This window comes from Myotis nattereri (genome assembly GCF_964212035.1).
Source record: "Myotis nattereri genome assembly, chromosome: X".
In the NCBI taxonomy this organism is placed as follows: Eukaryota; Metazoa; Chordata; class Mammalia; order Chiroptera; family Vespertilionidae; genus Myotis; species Myotis nattereri.
Window position 1 is genome coordinate 40,486,596 of NC_138078.1, and position 22,204 is coordinate 40,508,799.

A 22,204-nucleotide genomic window follows, 5' to 3' on the forward strand; every position below is an offset into this window, starting at 1 on the left:
CTAGGCCACCTTTTTGCTTTTTAACACTTGTGAAATAATGAAAAGCTATGGTTGTCTGGAAATTTGTGTACACCACATAGGGTAAAATTCAACTTTATAAAACAATCTTAAGTAAAATGGTAAGGGAAAAAGAGATATTCTTGGAAGAAGTAGTACTTAAAGCCTTCAGAAATATATAAATACCAAATAAGATCAGGGAGACAATAGCTTTGGAGTGTGTGTGTGTGTGTGTGTGTGTGTGTGCGCGCGCGTGCGTGTGTGTACTTCAATGTTTAAAATAAAAGACACAATATGATTTGATTACATAATAAGATACACCTTATGGAAGAGGAAGATTTATGCACTTGGGTATGCATTCTCCATCGGGCTAAGGGGAAGGCTAATGAAAAGCTCTATGTTATAAGGGATTTATTTTGGTTTGGGATTTTCCTGGCATATTTGTAGTCAGAAAAGAACAAGTTAGACAAAAGAAATGTGAGTTATGGGAGGCAGAGGGATGCTTCTTACAAGTGGAATATTTTGTCAAAGCTTGAAATTTCTTGAGCATTAGATTGCACTATCTTGATCTTCATCCATTGGTAAGGCAGGGCCTTCTGCCCACCTTCTTATAAGCATAGCAGTAGCATAAATCTAGGGGAGAGCTTTGCATTTTCTCTCTGTAGGGTAAACTGAAAATATGATATTACAAGGTCAGGGTTAAAGAGTGATCCACTACCAAAACGTTTCCTAACCTTCTTCAATTACCCTGTTTTTAGAGAAAGTGTGTGTTTTGTTGTTTTGTTTTTGTTTTACCTAAGGAGAATAGCTGTCTCATGTCAGAATGGTTTCCTGTTGGAAGGGGAGAAATACCAGCAGGGTACAATGACTCCAGAATTTGATAGGCCTTTTACCAAATAGTCAGAGAGGAAGAATAATACAGTTAATACTTATTTGATACAGATGACAAGTTCCAAAAGACTGAAGTATTGCATCAGACTACTTGGTGGCAGGGCCAGCAGCAATGTTTCTGTGGTTGCTGCTACTGTTGCTACCTTGGCTATAAGTGTATCACTGGGTGGGAGAGAGAGAGGGGTCAGTGACTTTTTTGAACCACTCCCCCCTATCTGCTTGCCAATAGAAAAGATTAGAGAGGTAGGATGAAGGTAAGAATTAATCTCTGAGAGGAATCTCATTGTCTAATGGGGGATGGAGGTACTGCAGGAAAAAAAAAAAAACACAACAACTACAACAACAAAAACACACACAGTCTGACTGCTGGTGAACATACCAGGATGAGATTAGCACTCTGTATGAAAATCAGTCCTATTTCTGTTATTAGCTACTTTTGGTATGAATATATATTGGTGTCAGAGAGCTTCTTGGAGCGGGTAAGTGTTTGTAGAACTACAGAGAAAAGGGGGACACCTGAGCCAAGATACCCTTTCAAGCCATGCAAATAGCCTTTGCCAAGTCCTGGAAGTTATTCTCTAACAAGACTGCTACTAGGAAGCTTCTAAGTACTCACAGATGCACAGGAGTCCAAAGAGGAAAATAAAAGAATGAAAGCAGTTATCAGCTACCTGTGTGTTTATTATCCTAAGGAGGATACTAGAAGCCTCAGAATTTTTATTTGAAGGGTCAAAAGTGTCTCAAAGCCCTAAAGGCCTTGTTATTCCCATGGTCTAGAAACAGTCAGTTTAAAAGTCCAGCAAATATGACAAAGAAAGGCTCATCACATTGAGTGCAAGATCTTAAAAGACTTAGCCAACAAAATTAGAGAAAGATAAGTAGCCACAAAACACCCCTGGGGACCATGCAAGAATCCCTGAGAAACCTGGTTAGTTGGACTCCCGCAACAACTCAAGCTCCACTCTACAACCTCACAAGTAATTGGATGGGTCCCAGAGCCAATATCAACCCATTCTTTCCCTCACTTTTTCATCCTCTTGGGTAGAAGTTAGCTATAAGCAGAGCAGGTTGGGCAAATATTACCAAGTTTGATGTAATATTTGCCCTACCTGGAATACTGGAAGGAGCTCAATGTAAGAAGAAGATAAAGTTTGGTAATTCCAAGTGAGGAATGAGGTAGCTGAAATTTGAAACTATTGTTGGATAACATTTTTAATTCTGTATGAGACAGATAGTCCAGCCTGCAGAAAGGGCCCATTATAACATGCACCTTTTGGTATGGGATAACAAGTTAGAAATGTTATTTCTGTATATATGTGTATATGGCTACATAAATATATACTCCAATAAAAGGAAGAAGTAGTAGTTAAGTTTAAAACAATAGATTAGTAAATTACCAACCAAAATAAAATTTGGGTAATGTATCCATTGTGGGCTGTGGCCAAGAATCTTTCAATAAGATAATGGAATGCTCACTGTACCTGTTTACCATGGTTGGGTGAGGGCTGGGATATCTGCCCACGCTTCAGGTGAGACATGACATGACAAAAGATGGTTTGACTTTCATGGTGGGCATAAAGTGCAATATACAGATCTTGTATCACAGAAAAATGAACTTAAAACATGTATGATCCTATTAACCAATGTCATCCTGATAAATTTAAGAAAACATAAAACTTGAAAAAATATTTTTCTTACTTATTTATTGGATTTAGAGAAAGAGGAAGAAAAATAGAAAGAAACATTGTTGTTCCACTTATTTATCTATTCATTGGTTAATTATTATATGTGCCCTGACCAGGTATAGATCCCACAACCTTGGTATATCAGGATGATGCTGTAACCAACTGATCTACTTGGCCAAGGCTGAGAAGTGACATTCTTGATGGAGGGTTTTCCCCATTCAAGAGGTAAAAAGAGGTGAGGAGCCTCCCTTATTGCTTATCTTTCCTGGCTATGAACCAATATGAGGTCCAAATGGAGAATGGGAACAGAAACAAGAGGTCTTCAGCAATTGAGAGCAGTAGTAAAGGAGTGGAAGCCATTGTCTCAAGTAATTTGGCCAAGGCTTTTGACTTAAGGACACCTATTCTGGAATTTGATTAAACAAACAAAATAAAGTATGAATTATGTCAATTTAAAATCTGGAGCTTCAAAATAACTTTTAACAGTTTAACAGTTTGAAGTGTTACTATTGTTTGCTTGTCTAAGCAGCTCATCATGAAATCTTATGGAGGGGAGTGTGGTCATTTCTTAGCAAATTATAGTGCCTAAGACCTCTTCTGAGGGGTCCTTAGAACTGTCTAAAGATGTTTATATTGTTTTTGTAGCTACATGAAGTCCTCTTAAAAATTCTGGTCAGTGTCTGCTTTGAGAAAAAGCTTTTTATAAAGTAGAAACAGTATAAGCATGTCCTGCCAAAGCTGAATCCTCTTGCTGAATAAATTATGGAATGAACTTCTCTTCTCTAAAACACTGGGTAGCAGAGCCATGTGCATTACTGAAGAGTTTTGTGTTTTGTTTTGTTTTTTGAACACTTGAGAGGCTCTTTTCCCTAGTTAAGCTAAATCAGAAAAATATGATAAGAGCATCATTGACTCTGTCCCTGTCGATCCCACTACATAAAGTTTGTATTAACCAAAGCTGTTGACCATTAGGAACAACTGGTAATTCCCATTGGGTAGGTGGCCAAATGATGATCAATTTCTTGCTATCTCTACAGCCATCATTTCTCAGCAGAGATAGGAAAGAGGGAGGAACTGGGCTTGGCCATTCACCATAACCTTCCAGTGGTACTTTACTCTATTCAACTCATAGGGTCTGCCTGCCTAGGCCAGTAGCAAAACTGATTCAGACCATTCCCTAGGAGCACAGCTGAAAACAAGCAATTCCTGGATAAAAGCTGGAGGAAGAGAATCACCCTAGTAGTAGTTGGAGGCTAGTGGTAATCCCCCTATCCTGTCTTCCATCACACATGTGGCACAACTTTTTCTGAGCCAAGCAGAAAATGTTTCTAGTATTGTCATTAGGCCAAGGCATGGGGGAGGTAAAAGGGTTTGCATTTACCTCTTTGTTTGGAATATCACCACATTGGACTTTTTTCTAGGGCTAAAGGCCCTGTGTGTCTGGGACTCTTTACAAACTTAAATATATTGATTGCTTGATGAGAGAGAGAGAGAGAGAGAGAGAGAGAGAGAGAGAGAGAGAGAGATTTGTTGTTCCACCTATTTATGCATTCATTGCTTGATTCTTGTATGAACCCACAATCTCGGCATATCAGGACAATGCTCTAACCAACTGAGCTAACTAGCCAGGACTACAAACTTCTTAAATGGATAGTACATGGAGCAGCTTGACTCTTGCTGCCTTTTATGTCACTAATGCTCTTGAGAAACAAGTGAGATTTAGGTTTGTGCAGTTCTGGGATACTTTGGGCCACTGTAGAAGATATGGGAGCAGTTAGAGCAGAAGCCCAGGCCAATGATCCCATGAGGAAGGTGTCTTTTCTGTGTGCATGCTACCCAAAAAGGAAAGCAAAGAAAAAAACTACTCTTGAGATCTCTTTCAGTGGTATCATCATTTACATTAGCAAACGTTTATGTATTTGTACACATGTGGCTACATGGTCTAAATAGTGGGAAAAGGATTGGGTTAGTAGTCAGGAGACATGCATTCAAGCCCCTTAGTGGTTGGTTCTTAATTTTTTCATACAAAAAATGGAGAGTAGGAAGGAACCAGAGTATTTTTTAGGTCCTCATTTTTGTAGAATGCTGATTACTCCCATTTTTCTCTGATGCTCTGAGAATGAATCAGAAGAAACTCACTATGAATCAGAAGAAACTCACTATCTCTAAAGTCAATAGATAGTCTCACTATATAACACAGGGATGAGCACATTGTTAGCCTGGTGTGGCTTCATGATCCCGTGCTTAGGTAGAGGTGGGACACACTGCTTCATCAGATGTGATTCAACTGAATAGTTGCTTTAGAAAGAGAATATTAAAGACAGAGCCAGTATTTATCATAGTTACCCCTGACCCTCAGGAAGGGGATTACACTTCCCTCCTTTGAAAGAGAGGTAGAGACATGGACTTTCGAGAAGCAGAGAAATATAGGCCAATCTGGAAGGGCAGCATGCACAAACCCTTCCTTCATTGATTCTGTCTGAGTCCATGCAGACACACCTTGTGTGGATCTTGGAGCTTATCTATCAAAGTCATGGTACTCTTGAAATTCACATGAGTGTGATTGGATGTTTCTGGCAGGGGGACAACATAAAGGTGATAAAACTGGTAGTTCATAGGGTGAGTATCCTAAATATAGTGGGCATGACCAACTCCCATTGGAACTTCTACAAATTGCTTGAAACCAAAGGATTCCTCCGGGTGGCATTGCATGTAAATTGCTGCCAACTCCCTTCTATTGGCAAACCCTAGTAAATTTGACTGCTTTAGAGTTTTAAAGACATCCAGGTAAAAGTCCACCAAGTTCTGTTGGAAACTTATTGCCAAGATCTGAATATAATGGGACCACAGTTCCTGATTGGAGGCACTGGAGGTCTTTGAGGATTCAACAGAGATTGCTCTGATTGTTCTGTCTAGGGCAGTGATGGCGAACCTTTTGAGCTCGGCATGTCAGCATTTTGAAAAACCCTAACTTTACTCTGGTGCCATGTCACATATAGAAATTTTTTGATATTTGAAACCATAGTAAAACAAAGATTTATATTTTTGATATTTATTTTATATATTTAAATGCCATTTATCAAAGAAAAATTAACCCAAAAAATGAGTTTGTGTGTCACCTCTGACACGCGTGTCATAGGTTCACCATCACTGGACTAGTGGCCCTCATGAAAGTATAATGGGCTAAGTTGAAGGGGGCGTGCATATGGAACTACTGAAGGTGCTATTGTAGGGCTTTACACACCCAAGTAGAGTCATTGGTGTTTAATAGGAAGATAAATGGCACTGAACATCATGTTGTCTCTCTATCAGGCCTGGGGACCTTGCTTTGGCCAGCTGTGCCACCCAAAATTGTGAAGAATTAAGATTATCTGCCAAGGTGCTCTTTTTTCATTCTCCAGTCCCAAGTTAGTAATTCTGTTACCATGATATAAAGTGAAAAGAATTAGTGATTTCTGAGGCAAAAAAGGAGTAGTTTGAAAGGGGTGGCAAAGGGCACTGGTAGTAGGTTAAATGGGTACAGTGCTGTAGTGGACCACGGAGTTATAGTCAGGTGGTGGACTGTGGCATTCGAGGGTAGAATCCAGTGGCAGAAGGGAAGTCTCTTTAATCTGGTCTTCCTCTTCAAGCTCAAAGGCTGAATGGTATTCCATAAGCTCCATCTCAGTCTCACTCTGAAGGGACTCCTGGTTCTTGATGACAGTATTCAGGCTGGTAAGAGAGAAAAAGAAGCACACTTAGCCTAGATCTGATGATTTTAGAGATAGGAGGGCATATTTTAGACAGATGGATGCTAGATATTGGCAGACATGTGGAAAGACTGAAGCTTCTTTTAAAAATACCAAGTTTTTCCCTTTGGTAAGCACAGGTGTCCATGAACTATGGTGACCTGTGTTAAGCAAATGCAGAAACTCAGGAAATAGAAACTGTGGCCTCTTCTAGCAGGCAATTTTTTTATCTGACTGTGGAAAGCCATTAGTAATATTTACAATGTGGCATATGTCTACTGCTAACACTTACTCAAGGCCCAAGAAGTTTTACAGAGATGTGTAACCTTGGAAGATTCGTGATGTGTGCTTCAACTTCCTCAACTGTAGGATGAATTTGAGGAAAGAGAGTTGAATTAGATAATCTTTAAACTCTTTATGGTTCTAATATTTTCTTTGACTATTTGGGGCCTATAAAAATGGCAATCACATACAGGTTAACTTAAAGCTTTGAGGTGTCATGCTCTCTGTCACAGAAAGAATCTCCTGTGACCCTAGTCTTGTTTCTTCTCTTCATTATCACTCACATTCTTCATATGTAAAAGAAAGAATGAAAGGTCGCTACGCATACCAGAGTGGTTGCAGTAGGGGTGGAAGACTAGGAAGCAATTCTTTTCTTTGGACCCTGGGGCACTGAGTTTCTCTTCTGATATTCCTTTCTTCCTCATCCTGAGCCCCTATGCCACAAAGGAACTTCCCCCTACTTGTCTCTATCACCTAAGAATTCCTGAGATCCCTTAGTGGAACTTAAAGCCTGAGGGCACTCCCCCAAAGGGGCCTTCCTTGTTGTACAGACTGTTTAGGGCCCCAGGACCTTTGTAGCCCAGGCCCTGGGTTATGATCTGGGGACAAAAGCCCCAGTTTTCCTACCAGTTTAACAAAACTCTTAATAGGTGTTTAATGAGATTCTTTTACATAAAGTATTTTATTAGGAACTTTATTTTTATTGTACAGGAGACTCTAGGAATCAAAATAAATGACATTTTTTTCTTTTTCCTGAAACATAATTCAATGATATATAGAATTTTTCAAGTTGAGGAAATGGTACAGCTTTCCGCATGCTATTCTTGAATGAGCTTCAGTGTGTTCAGGGAATGGGGGAAAAGAAATCATCTCTGAGGGGTCCACACCTCTGTAACAAAGTGTACCACTGGTTACTCTGTAACCAGTGTACCAGTGGTTGTCATGCCATTTAAAGGTATATGGTTCTTCTGTCAAGTAGAAGATGCCTTCACCACTACCACTTATTCTTTTGTGGCTTAAGACTTTTATCTCCTGGGTAAGAGCAGCCAACTCTGAAAGAGGCTAGATCAGCCGTGGGCAAACTACGGCCCGCGGGCCGGATCCGGCACGTTTTAAATGAATAAAACTATTGAAAAAAAAGACCATACCCTTTTATGTAATGATGTTTACTTTGAATTTATATTAGTTCACACAAACACTCCATCCATGCTTTTGTTCCGGCCCTCCGGTTCAGTTTAAGAACCCATTGTGGCCCTCGAGTCAAAAAGTTTGCCCACCCCTGGGCTAGATGTAAAAAATGTTATATCATCTCCCATTGGGAAGAAACTTGTAAGTTTTTTCCAAAATGTAGACCTCATTTCCCCACTATGGATCAACCTGCTTATTCTCCAATCTGTCCAACACTTCTTGGCCTCCTTCGTACTCTGCCTTTGCCCATGCTTTCCTATAACTGGAATACTTTCTTTCTTTTTACACTCTTATCTAAATTCTACTTACCATCCCAGGTCTTATTCAGATCCCATGTTGCCAGACAGATCCTACCAGCCCAGTAGGCAAGCACCCCTTTCCCTCACTTGCTCTGAACTCCTAAGGATTGTAGTTAAAAGAGAAGACTCTAGTGGCCAAAATTCTATGTTCAAATTAAGCTCTGCTATTCATTAAGTTAATAAATATCTTTTTGCATTAGTTTCCCTGTCAAAGAAACACATAGGATTGAGACGGTTGAATAAACGTTTATATAGAAACTACTTGGAACAACCTGGAACATGGTAAGTGTTTTAAAGGTGTTAGCTATTTTTGAAAACACCCAAGCAGAGAAAAATTACAAAAAATAAGGAAAGTGTAAGGGGACTCAGAACAACATCATTATAGTGGTACCTGAACAAAAAGAGAGAGAGAGAGCAAGGAATCAAGAAAGTATTTGAAGACATAATGGCTGAAATCTTCTTTAATCTGGTGAAGGAAAATGACACACCTGTCCAGGTGCACAGAGTCCCAATCAAGATGAACCCAAAGCAGCCCACAACTAGACACATCATGAATAAAATGGCAGCAATTAAAGAAAAAGAGAGAATCTTAAAGCAGCATGAGGAGGACAATTAGTTACCTACAAGGGAATTCCCATAAGTATCAGCAGATTTCTCAAAGAAACACCTCCACATAATTTGGCATGAAATATTAAAAGTGATTAAGAGCAAGGACCGACAACCAAGAGTACTTTACTCAGCAAGTAAAATTGAAGGAGAATAAAGAGCTTCTCAAATTAAAACTAAAAGTTAAAAGAGTTCATTATGACCGAACCATCGTTACAAGATGTGTTAAAGGGTCTTCTTTATGAAGAAGAAAAAAAAAATAGTTATAAAGAATAAAATAGCAATGAAATACATACCTATCAATAATTAATTTAAATGTAAATGCATTATATGCTCCAATTAAAAGACATTGGGTAGTTGAATAAATAAGCAAACATGACCCATATATATGCTGTTGACAAGAGACCCACCTCAACACAAAAAATAAAGGAATAGAAAAAATAAAGTAAAGGGATAGAAAAATATATTTTGTGCAAACAAAATTTTTAAAAGCTGAGGTTGCAATACTTACATTAGACAAATAAACTTTAAAACAAAGGCTAGAGAGTTGAGAAAATGGCAGCCGAATAGGCAGACCAGTCTGGCACCTCATCCCAGGGCCAGGCTGGAAATACAACTAAGTTGGAGAACATTCACCTGGAATTAACAACTGAGGTCCAGTTGAGGAGGTGACTTAGAACACGGAAGAACAGAAAACAACTGGAGATGGGTAGAAAGGGCGAGGTCACAAGAAGAGTAGGCCCAACTCCCAGGGATGGCAAGGGATGCTGAGAGAGAAAAGAGCACTGTGCTATGGGAAGAATTGTTCCAAGCGCACAGACTGGACTCCACACACCTAACCAGCTGCACTACCCAACCCATGGTGGCACTTCCTGATCCACAGCAGGGCGATCCGCAGTGCATGTTTCATCCAATCAGCTGCGAAAGGTAGCAGGACTGCTGACAGCAACCGAGTCTATACCCAGCAGAGCAGAGCCAGTGGGAGAGAGAGTCACAGTTTCGTGGGTTTTTAAAAAATCTCTCAACCCAGAGCACAGGAGTTTTCATTTGCAGCTACATACCTGAGGCATTGACGCAGGAAGGGAAATGTGAACTTGAGGTGTCTGAGGAGAGGCTTGTGTGGGAAGCAGGGCAGAAAGACTTGGAAAAGCAATAGCCAGAGTGCTGCATTGGGTTGTTCATGTTTCCAAAACAGCCATTTTTCCTGGGAGGAGCTAGCTGCTCCCAATCCAGAGGGCAGGTGTGGGGCGGCGGGGGGCAAAACACAAAACTCCAACTAGGTGATATAGCCTGCCATACCCTGCATTCTGAGCTTTACTGAGGAAACAAAGGCAGAGGCCAAGATTATGGGTCTGAACAGTCTCAAGGAGCCTTTTTGACTGCATTGGAGGAAGGGCCATCTGACCCACTATTCCATACAAGGACCTCTCTCCAGCCAAGAGCAGAGTGATATTTTGGGCCACTCACAGAGGAGTAGCTCTGGGACCAGGGAAAAATCAAACCAACAACAAAAAAAACACCCATAGAACCCACAGATGCCGGGTCAGCGGTGGCCACTGGCATCCCCCACCCCCAAGATGGCGTCCAAGTGGGAGAGCAACACGGGCCTGTGTCTACGCAACAAGCTGGGCGCCACGGACGAGCTGTGGGCGCCGAGGAGCATCACCTCACTGCTCATGGCCATAGTCATCGACAACATCTGCCTCTGCTTCCATGGCCTCTCGTCTCCGTGAAGCTCAAGCTGCTACTTGGGACACTGCACCTCCAGAGTTGCACGGTGGCGAGATGAAAGGCGCCCTGACGAAGATCATCCAGCTGGCTACCCTGGACTTGGACCCCTGGGTGCTCAGGGTAGCCAACATTCTCAGGTTTTTTTCCAGACCCGGGCTCGCTTAACCTTGATCTTGAAAAGCAGAATCCCAACATTCAGAATATTCTAGAACTTCGAGAGAAAGTGACCAAGTGTGACGCATCTGCCATGCTGCCTCTCGAGTGCCGGTACTTGAATAAAAGCACCCTGATGATCTTCACCGGCCCCCTCAGCCCCTCCGGTGAAATACTTCCAGCTGAAGAGGAAACCAAAGAGTGCCACGCTGAGGGATGAGCTCCTGCAGAAACCCCCTGAGACTGCCCAGCAGCTGAAGAGGAGCATGGGGGTGCCCTTCGACACCAAAGGCTGGGGGCTGCTCTGGAAGATGGACACCACAACCCCACTCAAAGGCATCCCAAAGCAGGTGCCCTTCTGGAGCCCCATGGCCCCCAGTGTCTTCAGCCCTGCGGGGAATCAGACCCCCATCCCACCCTTGAGGACACCTCTGCGAAAGGAGAGGGGCATGAAGCTGCTTCACATTTCTGAGCTGGATACAATCGGTGCTGGCCAAGAGGCAAATAGAAGAAGGAAGATGTTGAACACGAAAGTGGTGGAAAAGCTGGCCAAGGAGGAGACGGTCATCAAGAATGCCACCCTCCCTCGTGGCCAATGGAATTTAAGAAAAATAAAAAAGGCAAGTCTATAACAAGCAGAGCTGTCACTAAAATTAGGAAGTTATAACTTTTTTTGTTAACTTTAACATTAAAAAATGTAATATTGAATCCAAAAAAGTGACTTAGATCACACAAAAAGTTACCCATCTTAAAACTTAAAAAGTAAGTCCAAAACATCCCGAGAACATATCTAAAGCCTGGGGTCTGGGGCTCAGCAGCATGGTGAAGTCCAGCCTCTCAGAAGTTAGAGCCTCATTCTTCTGGTGACTGGTCTTTGGTCATTACGGCATTATGACCACTGGGTTTTTATTATATAGATAATGAACTCTCAGAAAGAAAAACTGAAAAAAATTCAACTTACCATTACAACAAAAAAAATAAGATACTAGGAATAAAATTAACCAAGGAAGTAAAAGACTTATACTAGGAAAACTACAGGATGTTGGGGGGAAAAAAAAAAAAAAGGAAGGTATAAACAAGTGGAAGAATATAGCGTGTTCATGGATTGGTAGAATTAATATCATTAAAATGTCCACATTACCTAAAAAAATCTATACACATTCAATTCAATCTTTATTAAAATAGTGTGCCTGATCTGTAGGTTTTGGTGGACTGGCTTGCAAATTTGCCAGGTAGTGTGTGGGCCCTGCCCTGCCATATTGGTGAGCTGGGCATCTGGCCAGCCCTGCAGCCTCCACCAGCAGAGAGGCACCTGGCCTAGCCTTACCACTGGAGAGGCACCCTGCACTAGTGGAGAAGCGCCTGGCCCAGACTATACCCTGCACCAGTGGAGAAGCATCTGGTCTTCCCCAACCCCCCACGAGCAGAGTGCCTGGCGTGCGCCAACACCTTGACAAGAGGCCTTGCTGGACACAGGGACCTGCTGCCCTAAATCAGCACACCGAACCCAATGCCCCTGGATGACTGGCCCCGCTGTCTGACACTGCCTCTTAGAAGTGGCCTAACACCCTGAGCCCTCTGATGAACAAACCTGCCACAGTGACCCAGCACACTTCATAAGGTATCTTCAGAAGATCAGATCCAAATCTGTGACCTGGAGTGATCAGTTGCCACAGCTAAGCACATATTAATTAATACAAAGGGACAGCCAAAATGGGCAGACAAAAAATAGGCCCCAAATGAAATAACAGGACGAATCTTAGGAAAAGGAACTAATTAAATGGAAGCTAGCAATTTATCAGATAAAGAGTTCAAATTGGTTATAAGAATGCTCAAGGTTGAGAAAGAAGAACAAAGTTAGAGGAATCATGCCACCTAATATAAAACTATACTACAAGGCCAAAATAATTAAAAAAGCATGGTACTGGCATAAAACAGACATATAAATCAATGAAACAGTGTAGAAAGCCCAGAAATAAACCTACACCTTTATAGTCAGTTAATATTTGACAAAGGAGGCACAAGCATACAATGGACTAAAGATAGTCTAGTCATTAAAGGGGGAAACTTGGACAGATACATGAAAAAAAAAGAAAGAAACTAAACCACCTTCTTACACTGCACACAAGAATAAACTCAAATGGATTAAAAACTTAAATGTTAAACCCCAAACCATAAAACTCTAGAAGAAAACATACAGTAAAATATCAGACATTTCTCCTAGCAATATTTTTTCTGATATAGCTCCTTGGTCAAGGAAACAAAAGAAAAAAGAAACAAATGGGACAACATCAAACTAAAGAGTTTTTGCACAGCAAAAGAAACCATCAACAAAATGAAAAGACAATCCACTGAATGGGAGAACATATTCATCAATGATACATCTGATAAGGGGTTAATATCCAAAATTTATAAAGAACTTATAGAACTCAATACCAAAAACCCCCAAACAATCCAATTAAAAAATGGCCAAAAGATCTGAATTGATATTTCTCCAAAGAGAACATACAGATGGCCAATAGACATATGAAATGATGATCAATGTCACAAATCATCAGAGAAATGAAAATTAAAATCACAATGAGATATTACCTCATACCTGCAAAAAAGACTATCATCAATAAATCAACAAGCAACAAGTGTTGGTGAGGATGTGGAAAAAAGAGGACCCTAGTGCACTGTTGGTGGGAATGCAGATTTGTGCATACACTGTTGAAAACAGTAGAGAGGCACCTCAAAAACTTAAAAATTTAACTTCCTTATGACCCAGTTCTTCCACTTCTGGTAATTTATTTGAAGAATCCAAAAATACTAATTTGAAAGAATATATGTACCCCATCTTCATTGCAGCATTATTTACAATAATCAAGATTTGGAAGCTGGTCTGGTATCTTTCAGTAGTTGAATGGATTAAAAAGCTGTGGTATAAAAAACAAAAACAAACAAAACAAAACAAAACAAAACTGGTACATTTACACAATGCCATGAAAAGGAAGAAAAGTTTACCTTTTGTGACATCATGGATATACCTGGAGACCATTATGCTAAGTGAAATCAGCTCGTCAGAGAAAGACAAGTACCATATGATTTCACTCATATGTGGAGTTTAATGAACAAATTGAACTACCAATCAAAATAGAGACAGACTCATAGATAGAGAGCAGGCAGATAGCTCTGGTGTGGGGGGAGTTTTGGAGGGTGAAAGGATTGAGCAAAACATAATAAAAAGAGAGAACTCATGGACATGGGCAACAACATGGTAATTGCAGGTGGAGGTTTGTGGGTGGGGGTGATAGAGGGCATAGAGTGGATAAATGGTGATGGAGAAAATAAAATAAATTTAAAAACAACAACAACAAAATGGATGTTTAAGGAACATAATGAGAACAGCAGCAGGAAAAAGGATGTAGGAACTATGAGATATTATCAGTCAGAAATGAAGAATACCATATGTGAAATACAGAATACACTGGAAGGAATAGCCAGTAGGCTGGATGAAGCAGCAGATCGGATCAGTGAATTAGAAGATGAGATAGAAAAATATCACTCAAACAGAATAGCAGAAAGCAAAAATAATTAAAAAGCAAGAGAATAGTTTAAGGGAACTTTGGGACACCATAGAAAGTAACAACATCTGCATCATAGGGGTGCCAGAAGAAGAAGAAAACAAGCATGTGATAGAAAACCTCTTTGAAGAAACAGTGATAGTAAATTCCCCTGGTCTTGTGAAGGAAAATGACACATAAGTTCAGGAAGCACAGAGAGTCCCAATTAAGATGAACCAAAGAGATCCACACCAAGACATATCATAATTAAAATGACCAAGATTAAAGACAAAAAGAGAATCTTAAAAGAAGCAAGAGAGAAACAGTTACTACAAGGGAGTTCCCATAAGACTGTCAGCTGATTTCTCAACAGAAACACTTCAGGCCAGAAGGGATTGGCATGAAATATTCAAAGTAATGAAAATCAAGAAAAGTGCAACCAAGACTGTTCTATCCATCAAGGCTATCAGTTAAAATCAAAGGCAAAATAAAGAGCTTCCCAGACAAAAGTATACTAAAGGAGTTCATTACCACCAAACCAACATTGCAAGAAATAGTAATGGAACTGCTTTAAGAAGAGAGAAAGATAGGCATAAAGGTAAAAATGGCAATAAATAAGTACCTATTAATAATATATTTAATCAACAGCCATAGGGTAGCCAAATGAATAAGAAAACACAACCCATAAATATGCTGTCTACAAGAGACCCACTTCAGAACAAAAAATACACACAGGCTGAAAGTAAAGGGATGCAAAAAAAAAAAAAAAGAATTCCATACAAATGTAAATGAAAAAAAGCTGGGGTAGCAATATTTATATCTGACAAAATAGACATAGACTTTAAAACAAAGACCATAAAAGAGACAAAGAAGGTCACTACATAATAATTAAGGGATTGATACAACAAGAGTATAGAACCCTTAAAAACATATATGCTCCCAATATTGGAGCACCTAAATATATATAATCTTGGTGGATTGTAATGGAGAAAGCAACAGCAATACAGCCATAGTGGGGGACTTTCACACTCCACTGTCATCAATGGTTAGATCTTCCAGACAAAAAATCAACAAGAAAACAGTGAAATAAATGATACACTAGATCAGATGGATTTAATTGATAATTACAGAACATTTCATCCCAAAGAAGCAGAATATGCATTCTTCTCAAGTGCACATGAGTTATTCTCAAAGATAGACCACATGTTAGAATGCAAAATAAGTCTTAACAAATTTAAGAAGTTTGAAATCATATCAAGCATATTCTCGGACCATAATGGCATAAAACTATAAATCAACCATAATAAAAAGCTCAAAAATATTCAAACATGTGGAAGCTAAATAGCATTTTATTAAACAATGAATGCGTTATCAATGGGAATAAATTAAAAATAACTTGGAAACAAATGAAAATGAAAACACAAACATCGAAAATCTATGGGACACAAGGAAAGAAGTCCTGAGAAAGTTCATAGCGTTACAAGTCTACCTCAAGAAGCAAGAAAAATCTCTAGTAAACAATACAACCCTACACCTAAACGAATTGGAAAAAGAACAGTATAAAAAGCTAAGAGCAAGTAGAAAGAAGGAAATAATAAAGATCAGAGCAGAAATAAATGACATAGAAATGAAACAAACAAAATAAAAAAAAAACAGCACACAATATCAATGAAACAAAAGCTGGTTCTTTGAAAGGATAAACAAGATTGACAAACCTTTAACCAGAGTTATCAAGAAACAAAGAGAGAGGATCCAAATAAATAAAATCAGAAATCAAAGAAAAGAGGTAACAACTGATATCATAAAAATACAAATGTTTGTAAGAAAATATCACAAACAACTATGTGCCAACAAAAATGACAACCTAGGCAAAATGTACAAATTCCTAGAAACATACAATCTTCCAAAACTGAATCAGGAAAAAGTGGAACACCTGAATAGACCAATAACAACTGGTGAAATTGAAGCAGTAATAAAAAATAAAAAATATATAAAAAATAAACCTCCCAGGAAACAAAAGCCCTGGACTGGATGGCTTCACAGACGGATTTTACCAAACATTCAAAGAAGAACTAACACCTATCTTCCTCAAACTTTTCCAAAATATTCAACAGGAAGGAAGACTTCCAAGCTCTTTTTATTAGGCCAACGTTATCCTGATACCATAACCAGGTAAAGACATAACAAAGAAAGAAAATTATAGACAAATATCCCTGGTGAACATAGATGCTAAAAGTTTTAGCATAATGTTACCAAATCAGATCCTGCCATGCATTAAAAAATCTTACACCATGATCAAGAGCAATTTATTCTGGGGACGCAAGGTTGGTCCAATATTTGCAAATCAATAAACATGCTACATTGCATAAACAAAATGAAAAATAAATATCACATGGTCATATCAATAGATTCAGAAAAAACATTCAATAAACTCCAGCATGCATTCATGATAAAAACTCTGAGCTAAGTGAAAGACGTCAGAGAAAGACAAATACCATGATTTCACTTATAGGTGGAATCTAAAGGACAAAATAAACAAAAAAAAAAAAAGAAAGAAACAGACTCATACAGAGAACAGACTGACAGTTATCAGATGGGAGGGGGCTTCGATGACTGGGTGAAAAATATGGAGGATTGAAAATTACAAATTGGTTGTTTCAGAATAGTCAGAGATATACAGATTATAGCACTGGGAATCCTATCTAATAAAAGAGAAACATGGTAATTAGTGTACAACCGCTACCCTTCCCATTGGCTAATCAAGGCAATATGCAAATTAACTGCCAGCCACAATGGCGGCCGGCAGCCAGGCAGCTTGAAACTAACATGAGGCTTGCTTGCTTCAGTGACGGAGGACTCAAATGTTCCCCGCCTGCCGCTGCAGGCCTCTGAGCTGCAACTCTAAGCAACTATGTAACAAATATAGAAGCTAAACAAAATCCTAGAAACCTGCTTTAGTCCGCCTGGCTTCAGCCAGCAGGATCGCAACATTGTAAGCAAAGGCCAGAAACCTACTTTCAGCAGCGGAGGCCTAAGAGCTGGAGCCAAGCCTCAAAGCTAAAGCTGGCCCAGAACAAAAAGAAAAAAAGGAGCAGTTGGGAGCTTTAGTCACCCCCAGCCTGAAAACAGCCCTCAGCCCCTCACCCAGACTGGCCAGGCACCCCAGTGGGGACCCCCACCCTGAAGGGTGTGTGACCAGCTGCAAACAGCCATCAGCCCCTCACCCAGGCTGGCCAGGCACCCCAGTGGGGACCCCCACCCTGATCCAGGACACCCTTCAGGGCAAACCAGCCAGCACCCACCCGTGCACCAGGCCTCTACCCTATACAGTAAAAGGGTAATATGCCTCCCAGCACCAGGATCAGCGGAGCCGCGAGGCCTCCCGGCACCTGGATCAGCGTGACAGGGGGCAACGCCCAAACCCCCTGATCGCGCTGCAGCTCTGTGTGTGACAGGGGGCAGGGCCACAACCTCCCTATCCACCCTGCTCTGTTCATGACAGGGGAAGGCGCCCCAACCCCCTGATCAGCCCTGCTCTGTGTCTGATAGGGGGGAGCTCCCCAAACCCCTGATCGCCCTGCGGCTCTGTGTGTGACAGGGTGTGGCACCCCAACCCCCTGATTGGCCCTGCTCTGTGGGTGATAGAGGGCGGCGCCCCAACCCCCTGATTGGCCCTGCTCTGTGTGTGACAGGGTACAGAGCCCCAACCCCCCTGATGGGCCCTGCTCTGTGCGTGACAGGGGGTGGCGCCGCAACCTCCCCATCGACCCTGCCTTGAGTATGACAGGGGACGGTGCCCCAACCCCCCAATAGGCCCTACCCTGAGTGTGACTGAGGGTGGCATCACAACCTCCCGATCGCCCTGCTCTGTGCATGACAGGGGGCGGCGCCCCAACTCCCCAATCGGCCCTGCTCTGAGCCCAACCAGGGGCTGCACCTAGGGATTGGACCTGCCCTCTGCCACCGGGAGCAGGCCTAAGCCAGCAGGTCGTTATCTCCTGAGGGGTCCCAGACTGCGAGAGGGCACAGGCCGGGCTGAGGGACCCCCCTCCCCCACGAGTGCACAAATTTTTGTGCACCAGGCCTCTAGTATAGTAAATAATATTATAACTGTTTATGGGGTAAGGTGGGTGGGTACTTGAAACATTGTGGGGAACACTTTGTAAAGTACATGATTTTCTAACCACTACGCTGTACATATGAAACTAATACAGAATGATATTGAATATCAACTGCAATTGAAAAATAAAAAAAGGAATTAACTATTGATATGGACAACAACTTAGATGAAAGTGAAGGAAAGGATGTTTAGGGAGAAGAATGCCAATCTCAGTAGGGTACCTATTGCATGATACCATTTATGTATATAATATTTGTGAAGTAACATAATTATACAGATGGAAAATATATTGGTTGCTCTGGGCTATGGACAGCGAGAGAGGGTGTGGAATAGTTATAAAGTGGTAGCATAAGGGACCAATAGTACCTGTGGTTATGGTACTATTTTCTCTCTTGATAGGTGGTGATTACACAAAGGTGTATGTGCTTTAAAATTGCTCAGAGCTATAAATACTCACACACATTCATATGTAACTAGGGGAATTGAAAGCTCCATGGATTCTATCAATATTATTTCCTTGATTGTGACATTGCACTATAGTTACACAAGATGTTAAAATTAGAAGTCTGAGTGAAGGATGCTTGGGACTTCCCATATTTCTTTACACATTACTATAAACCACAATTGTTTAAAAATGAAAAGTCAAAATGAATATAAAAATTTAAGAAATTTTAAAAATTTAGAAAGCAAATGCTGTCTTTGGATTTTTGGGGCCCTTGCAACCTTGTAAGTTCTGGTGTGGTAAAAATACATTCATCTAAGGGGGAACAAAATAAATATTTTGCATGACAGAGGTAGGATATAACTAAGATAGGTGAAATTTAACTACCTAAATAAAAACTTCCTTGACCCTTTCTAACTCTTAGCAATGATAGTGTGGTGGTGGTAGTGGTGGTGGTAATGGTGGTGATGGTATTGAAATACAGATAGCCCCTTCTGAAATGTCTGACAGATACCTGACCAAGCAGCTCAACTGGTGACTCCCTTTCCAATGTGCCAGCAATGAGAAATAAAAAACCTCAAATGCAAATTTTTAAAAAAAATCAGTTAATTCCTACATAAAAGAAAAATAAAACTCATCTTTATAAATTAACTTAACCATGGGCCAGGCACTGAGCTATGTAATTTATACTTATTCACTGGCTTAATATATATCATTACCTTATGAAGTGGAGAATACTCCCTTTTTCATATAGATGAGGAAACTGACTCAAAGCATTGCTATTACTTGCCCAAGGTCTCACATACTCAGCTGGGAGGATGTAGAATGAGGGCCGGTACATAAATGTGTACCAATCTGTAAAATGTTTTCCCCCAAAGCAAAAGAATATAATGGATGCAAATGTTACTTTTTTGAAGACTCTAAACATATAAGTATTAAAAAAATAAAGTAGGCTATAAGATCCTTGTAATGTCCTTGTTCTTTGAATAATATATTCTTAATTGTATGGTTGTTTTTGTGTGCACAGATATTCACGTACATCAGAACGATGGCTTGGATGGATGGGATGGGTGAAGAATGTCAAACCTGTGACACATGTTAAATCAGAAAGCTTTCTCTTGAGAGAAGCAAGTAATCCAAGCCATATGTAGCACAACTATCTTGCAAGTAACAATCCACTGCCCAGGTGCTATTGGAAAAAAATGCATTTTCCCTTTCAATAAAAATAATTGTAGACAATAGTCTGGAATGCACCTGTAGCATTCACTTTGGGAAAAAGAGGTAGCACTTGTCACTTTACCTCTGGCTACCTCCTTTGAGAACTTTTCCCTCTACTTAATTACAGAGCTAAAGAGAACCTTCAAGGGGTAAGTAAGCTTCTGAAACTGGTGAATGCTTGAAGTGAGGAAAATAGGTCACTCCCCAGAAAAAAAGAACTTCACAGTGGGAGAACCTCTGTCTGCCAGTGTTGCTTCTGAACTGTTTCTGAAACACTGTACCATACTTTGAGCTACTGGGATGCACCAAACAGCTGTCATATATCTCTGGGATCACCATACCCAAGTGTCTGCGTGTTTGTTGAAGGTTCACTGCCTGATTCTGTGTGTTTACCTTTGGATTTATTTAGCAATTATACATATTGGAAAAAGTATCTATCCAGGAGTCTGGAGAATGGGACTTTAGTTAGCTTTCTGCTAGAGAGATCAAGCTCTAAAGCAAGACTGGATTTAGCAGGAAGTAGAGGGTTGAAATCCTGTCTCTAATACTTAGTAGTTGTCAGAACTTTGTAAATTATTTTAACTTTCAATATTTACCTCATGCAACTGTTGTGAAGACTGAGTAATTGGTGCATGGTGTAAGAGTATAGTAGTTGGCCAAAACCGGTTTGGCTCAGTGGATAGAGCGTCGGCCTGCAGACTTAAGGGTCCCAGGTTCGATTCCGGTCAAGGGCATGTACCGGGGTTGCGGGCACATCCCCAGTAGGGGGTGTGCAGGAGGCAGCTGATTGATGTTTCTCTCTCATCGATGTTTCTAACTCTCTTTCTCTCTCCTTTCCTCTCTGTAAAAAATCAATAAAATATATTAAAATATATATATATTAAAAAAAGAAACATTTTTTTTAAAAAAAGAGTATAGTAGTTGTACTTATTATTGTTATTATTATTATTATTCTAAAGAGTGCCTTGGACCAAAGTTTATCTCTCTGGGCATCCACACCTATGAAACAAGAATCTTGAAATACACTAGGCCTTGAAGGTCTTTCCTGATCTAATGGTGACAGATAAGTTTTGGAGTAAAGAAAAGTGAGGCAGTGCATATGAGGTTCTCTTGCTAACGTTATTTGAGACTGTCAGCAGTCTGTCGCTTCCTCCTGAATGTATGAGCAGAACCCAGAGGTAAGTGTGTGGAACTGGGGTGAGGGAGAGTGGGTAGAAATCTATCTCTGAACACAAAGATATCATGATCAGAGTGGGTTCATGCCTAACTTAGAAGCTGAACCAGGGGTGTGTTTGTCAGGTATCTTTGGAGAATGACAGTGTAGTGGCATCAGCACTTATGCCTTAAACTTCAGCAGGTAAGTGTTTTATACCAAATGACTGTGTTGAAATTCATATGTTGAAATTTAATTCACAATGTGATGGTATTTAAAGGTGAGGCTTTTGGGAGGTGATTAAGTCATGAGGGTGGAGCCTTTACATGAGGAGGTCAGAAAGCTAGCTCACTCTTCTTTCTGCCATGTGAGGATACTAGTACAAGTCAGTCATCTGCAACATAGAAGAGGCTGTTTACCAAAACCTGATCATCCTGACATCATGATCTTAGATGTCCAGCATTCAGAACTGTCAGAAATAAATTCTGGTTGTTAGTGAAAAAAACAAATTTAAGATCTTTTATTATAACAGTCCAAACAGTGAGTATGTTTGGAAGGAACTTTGTTAGAAGGTAAAGAGGGTTTATTATTTGCTTTGAAAAAATTCCACTTCAAGTAATTTGCTGCTGATGAAAAGAGTTGGTCCTGCAGAATAATTTCATAGGTGTCTATGTAATCATGAAGAAGTTAGGCAGAGAAGAAAGAGCCAAGGATCTGGGGAACTGATAAAACATAAATCATGGTTCTTCAGACATTCAATTTCTTTTGTTGCCTTGGAAGTGGAGTGTGGGGATAAAAGAGAGCAAAGAGTGAATGAAGACCAAAGCTGTGGTCCTTTTTTAAAAAAAATTTATTTTATTGCTTTTCTACAGAGAGGAAGGGAGAGGGATAGAGAGTTAGAAACATCGATGAGAGAGAAACATCAATCAGCTGCCTCCTGCACACTCCCCACTGGGTATGTGCCTGCAACCAAGGTACATGCCCTTGACCAGAATCGAACCCGGGACCCTTCAGTCCGCAGGCCGAAGCTCTATCCACTGAGCCAAACTGGTTAGGGCGCTGTGGTCCTTTTAAAACCTTTTACTAAGTGGCTATCTTTTGACACTTTGCTTCCAACAATGTTTTGTTGTAGGTATGAATTATGAATCCTACTTTACAGACAAGGA

General features: G+C 40.4%; 1 protein-coding gene and 1 pseudogene across 2 annotated transcripts in view; one reads left to right on the top strand and one right to left on the bottom strand.

Moving 5' to 3' along the window:
- Positions 1 to 4,448: 4,448 nt before the first annotated feature.
- LOC308510763 (vascular endothelial growth factor receptor kdr-like) overlaps positions 4,449 to 22,204 on the bottom strand; it is a 435,828-nt gene continuing 418,072 nt past the window's right edge. The window contains exon 30 of the mRNA XM_081080791.1: positions 4,449 to 6,284. Coding sequence (XP_080936917.1) covers positions 6,083 to 6,284 — 202 coding nt within the window. The 3' untranslated portion in view covers positions 4,449 to 6,082. The remainder of the gene's footprint in view (positions 6,285 to 22,204) is intronic.
- On the top strand, positions 10,254 to 11,192 carry LOC308510952 (negative elongation factor A-like; annotated as a pseudogene). The gene has a single exon. The product of its transcript is annotated as a negative elongation factor A-like (transcript).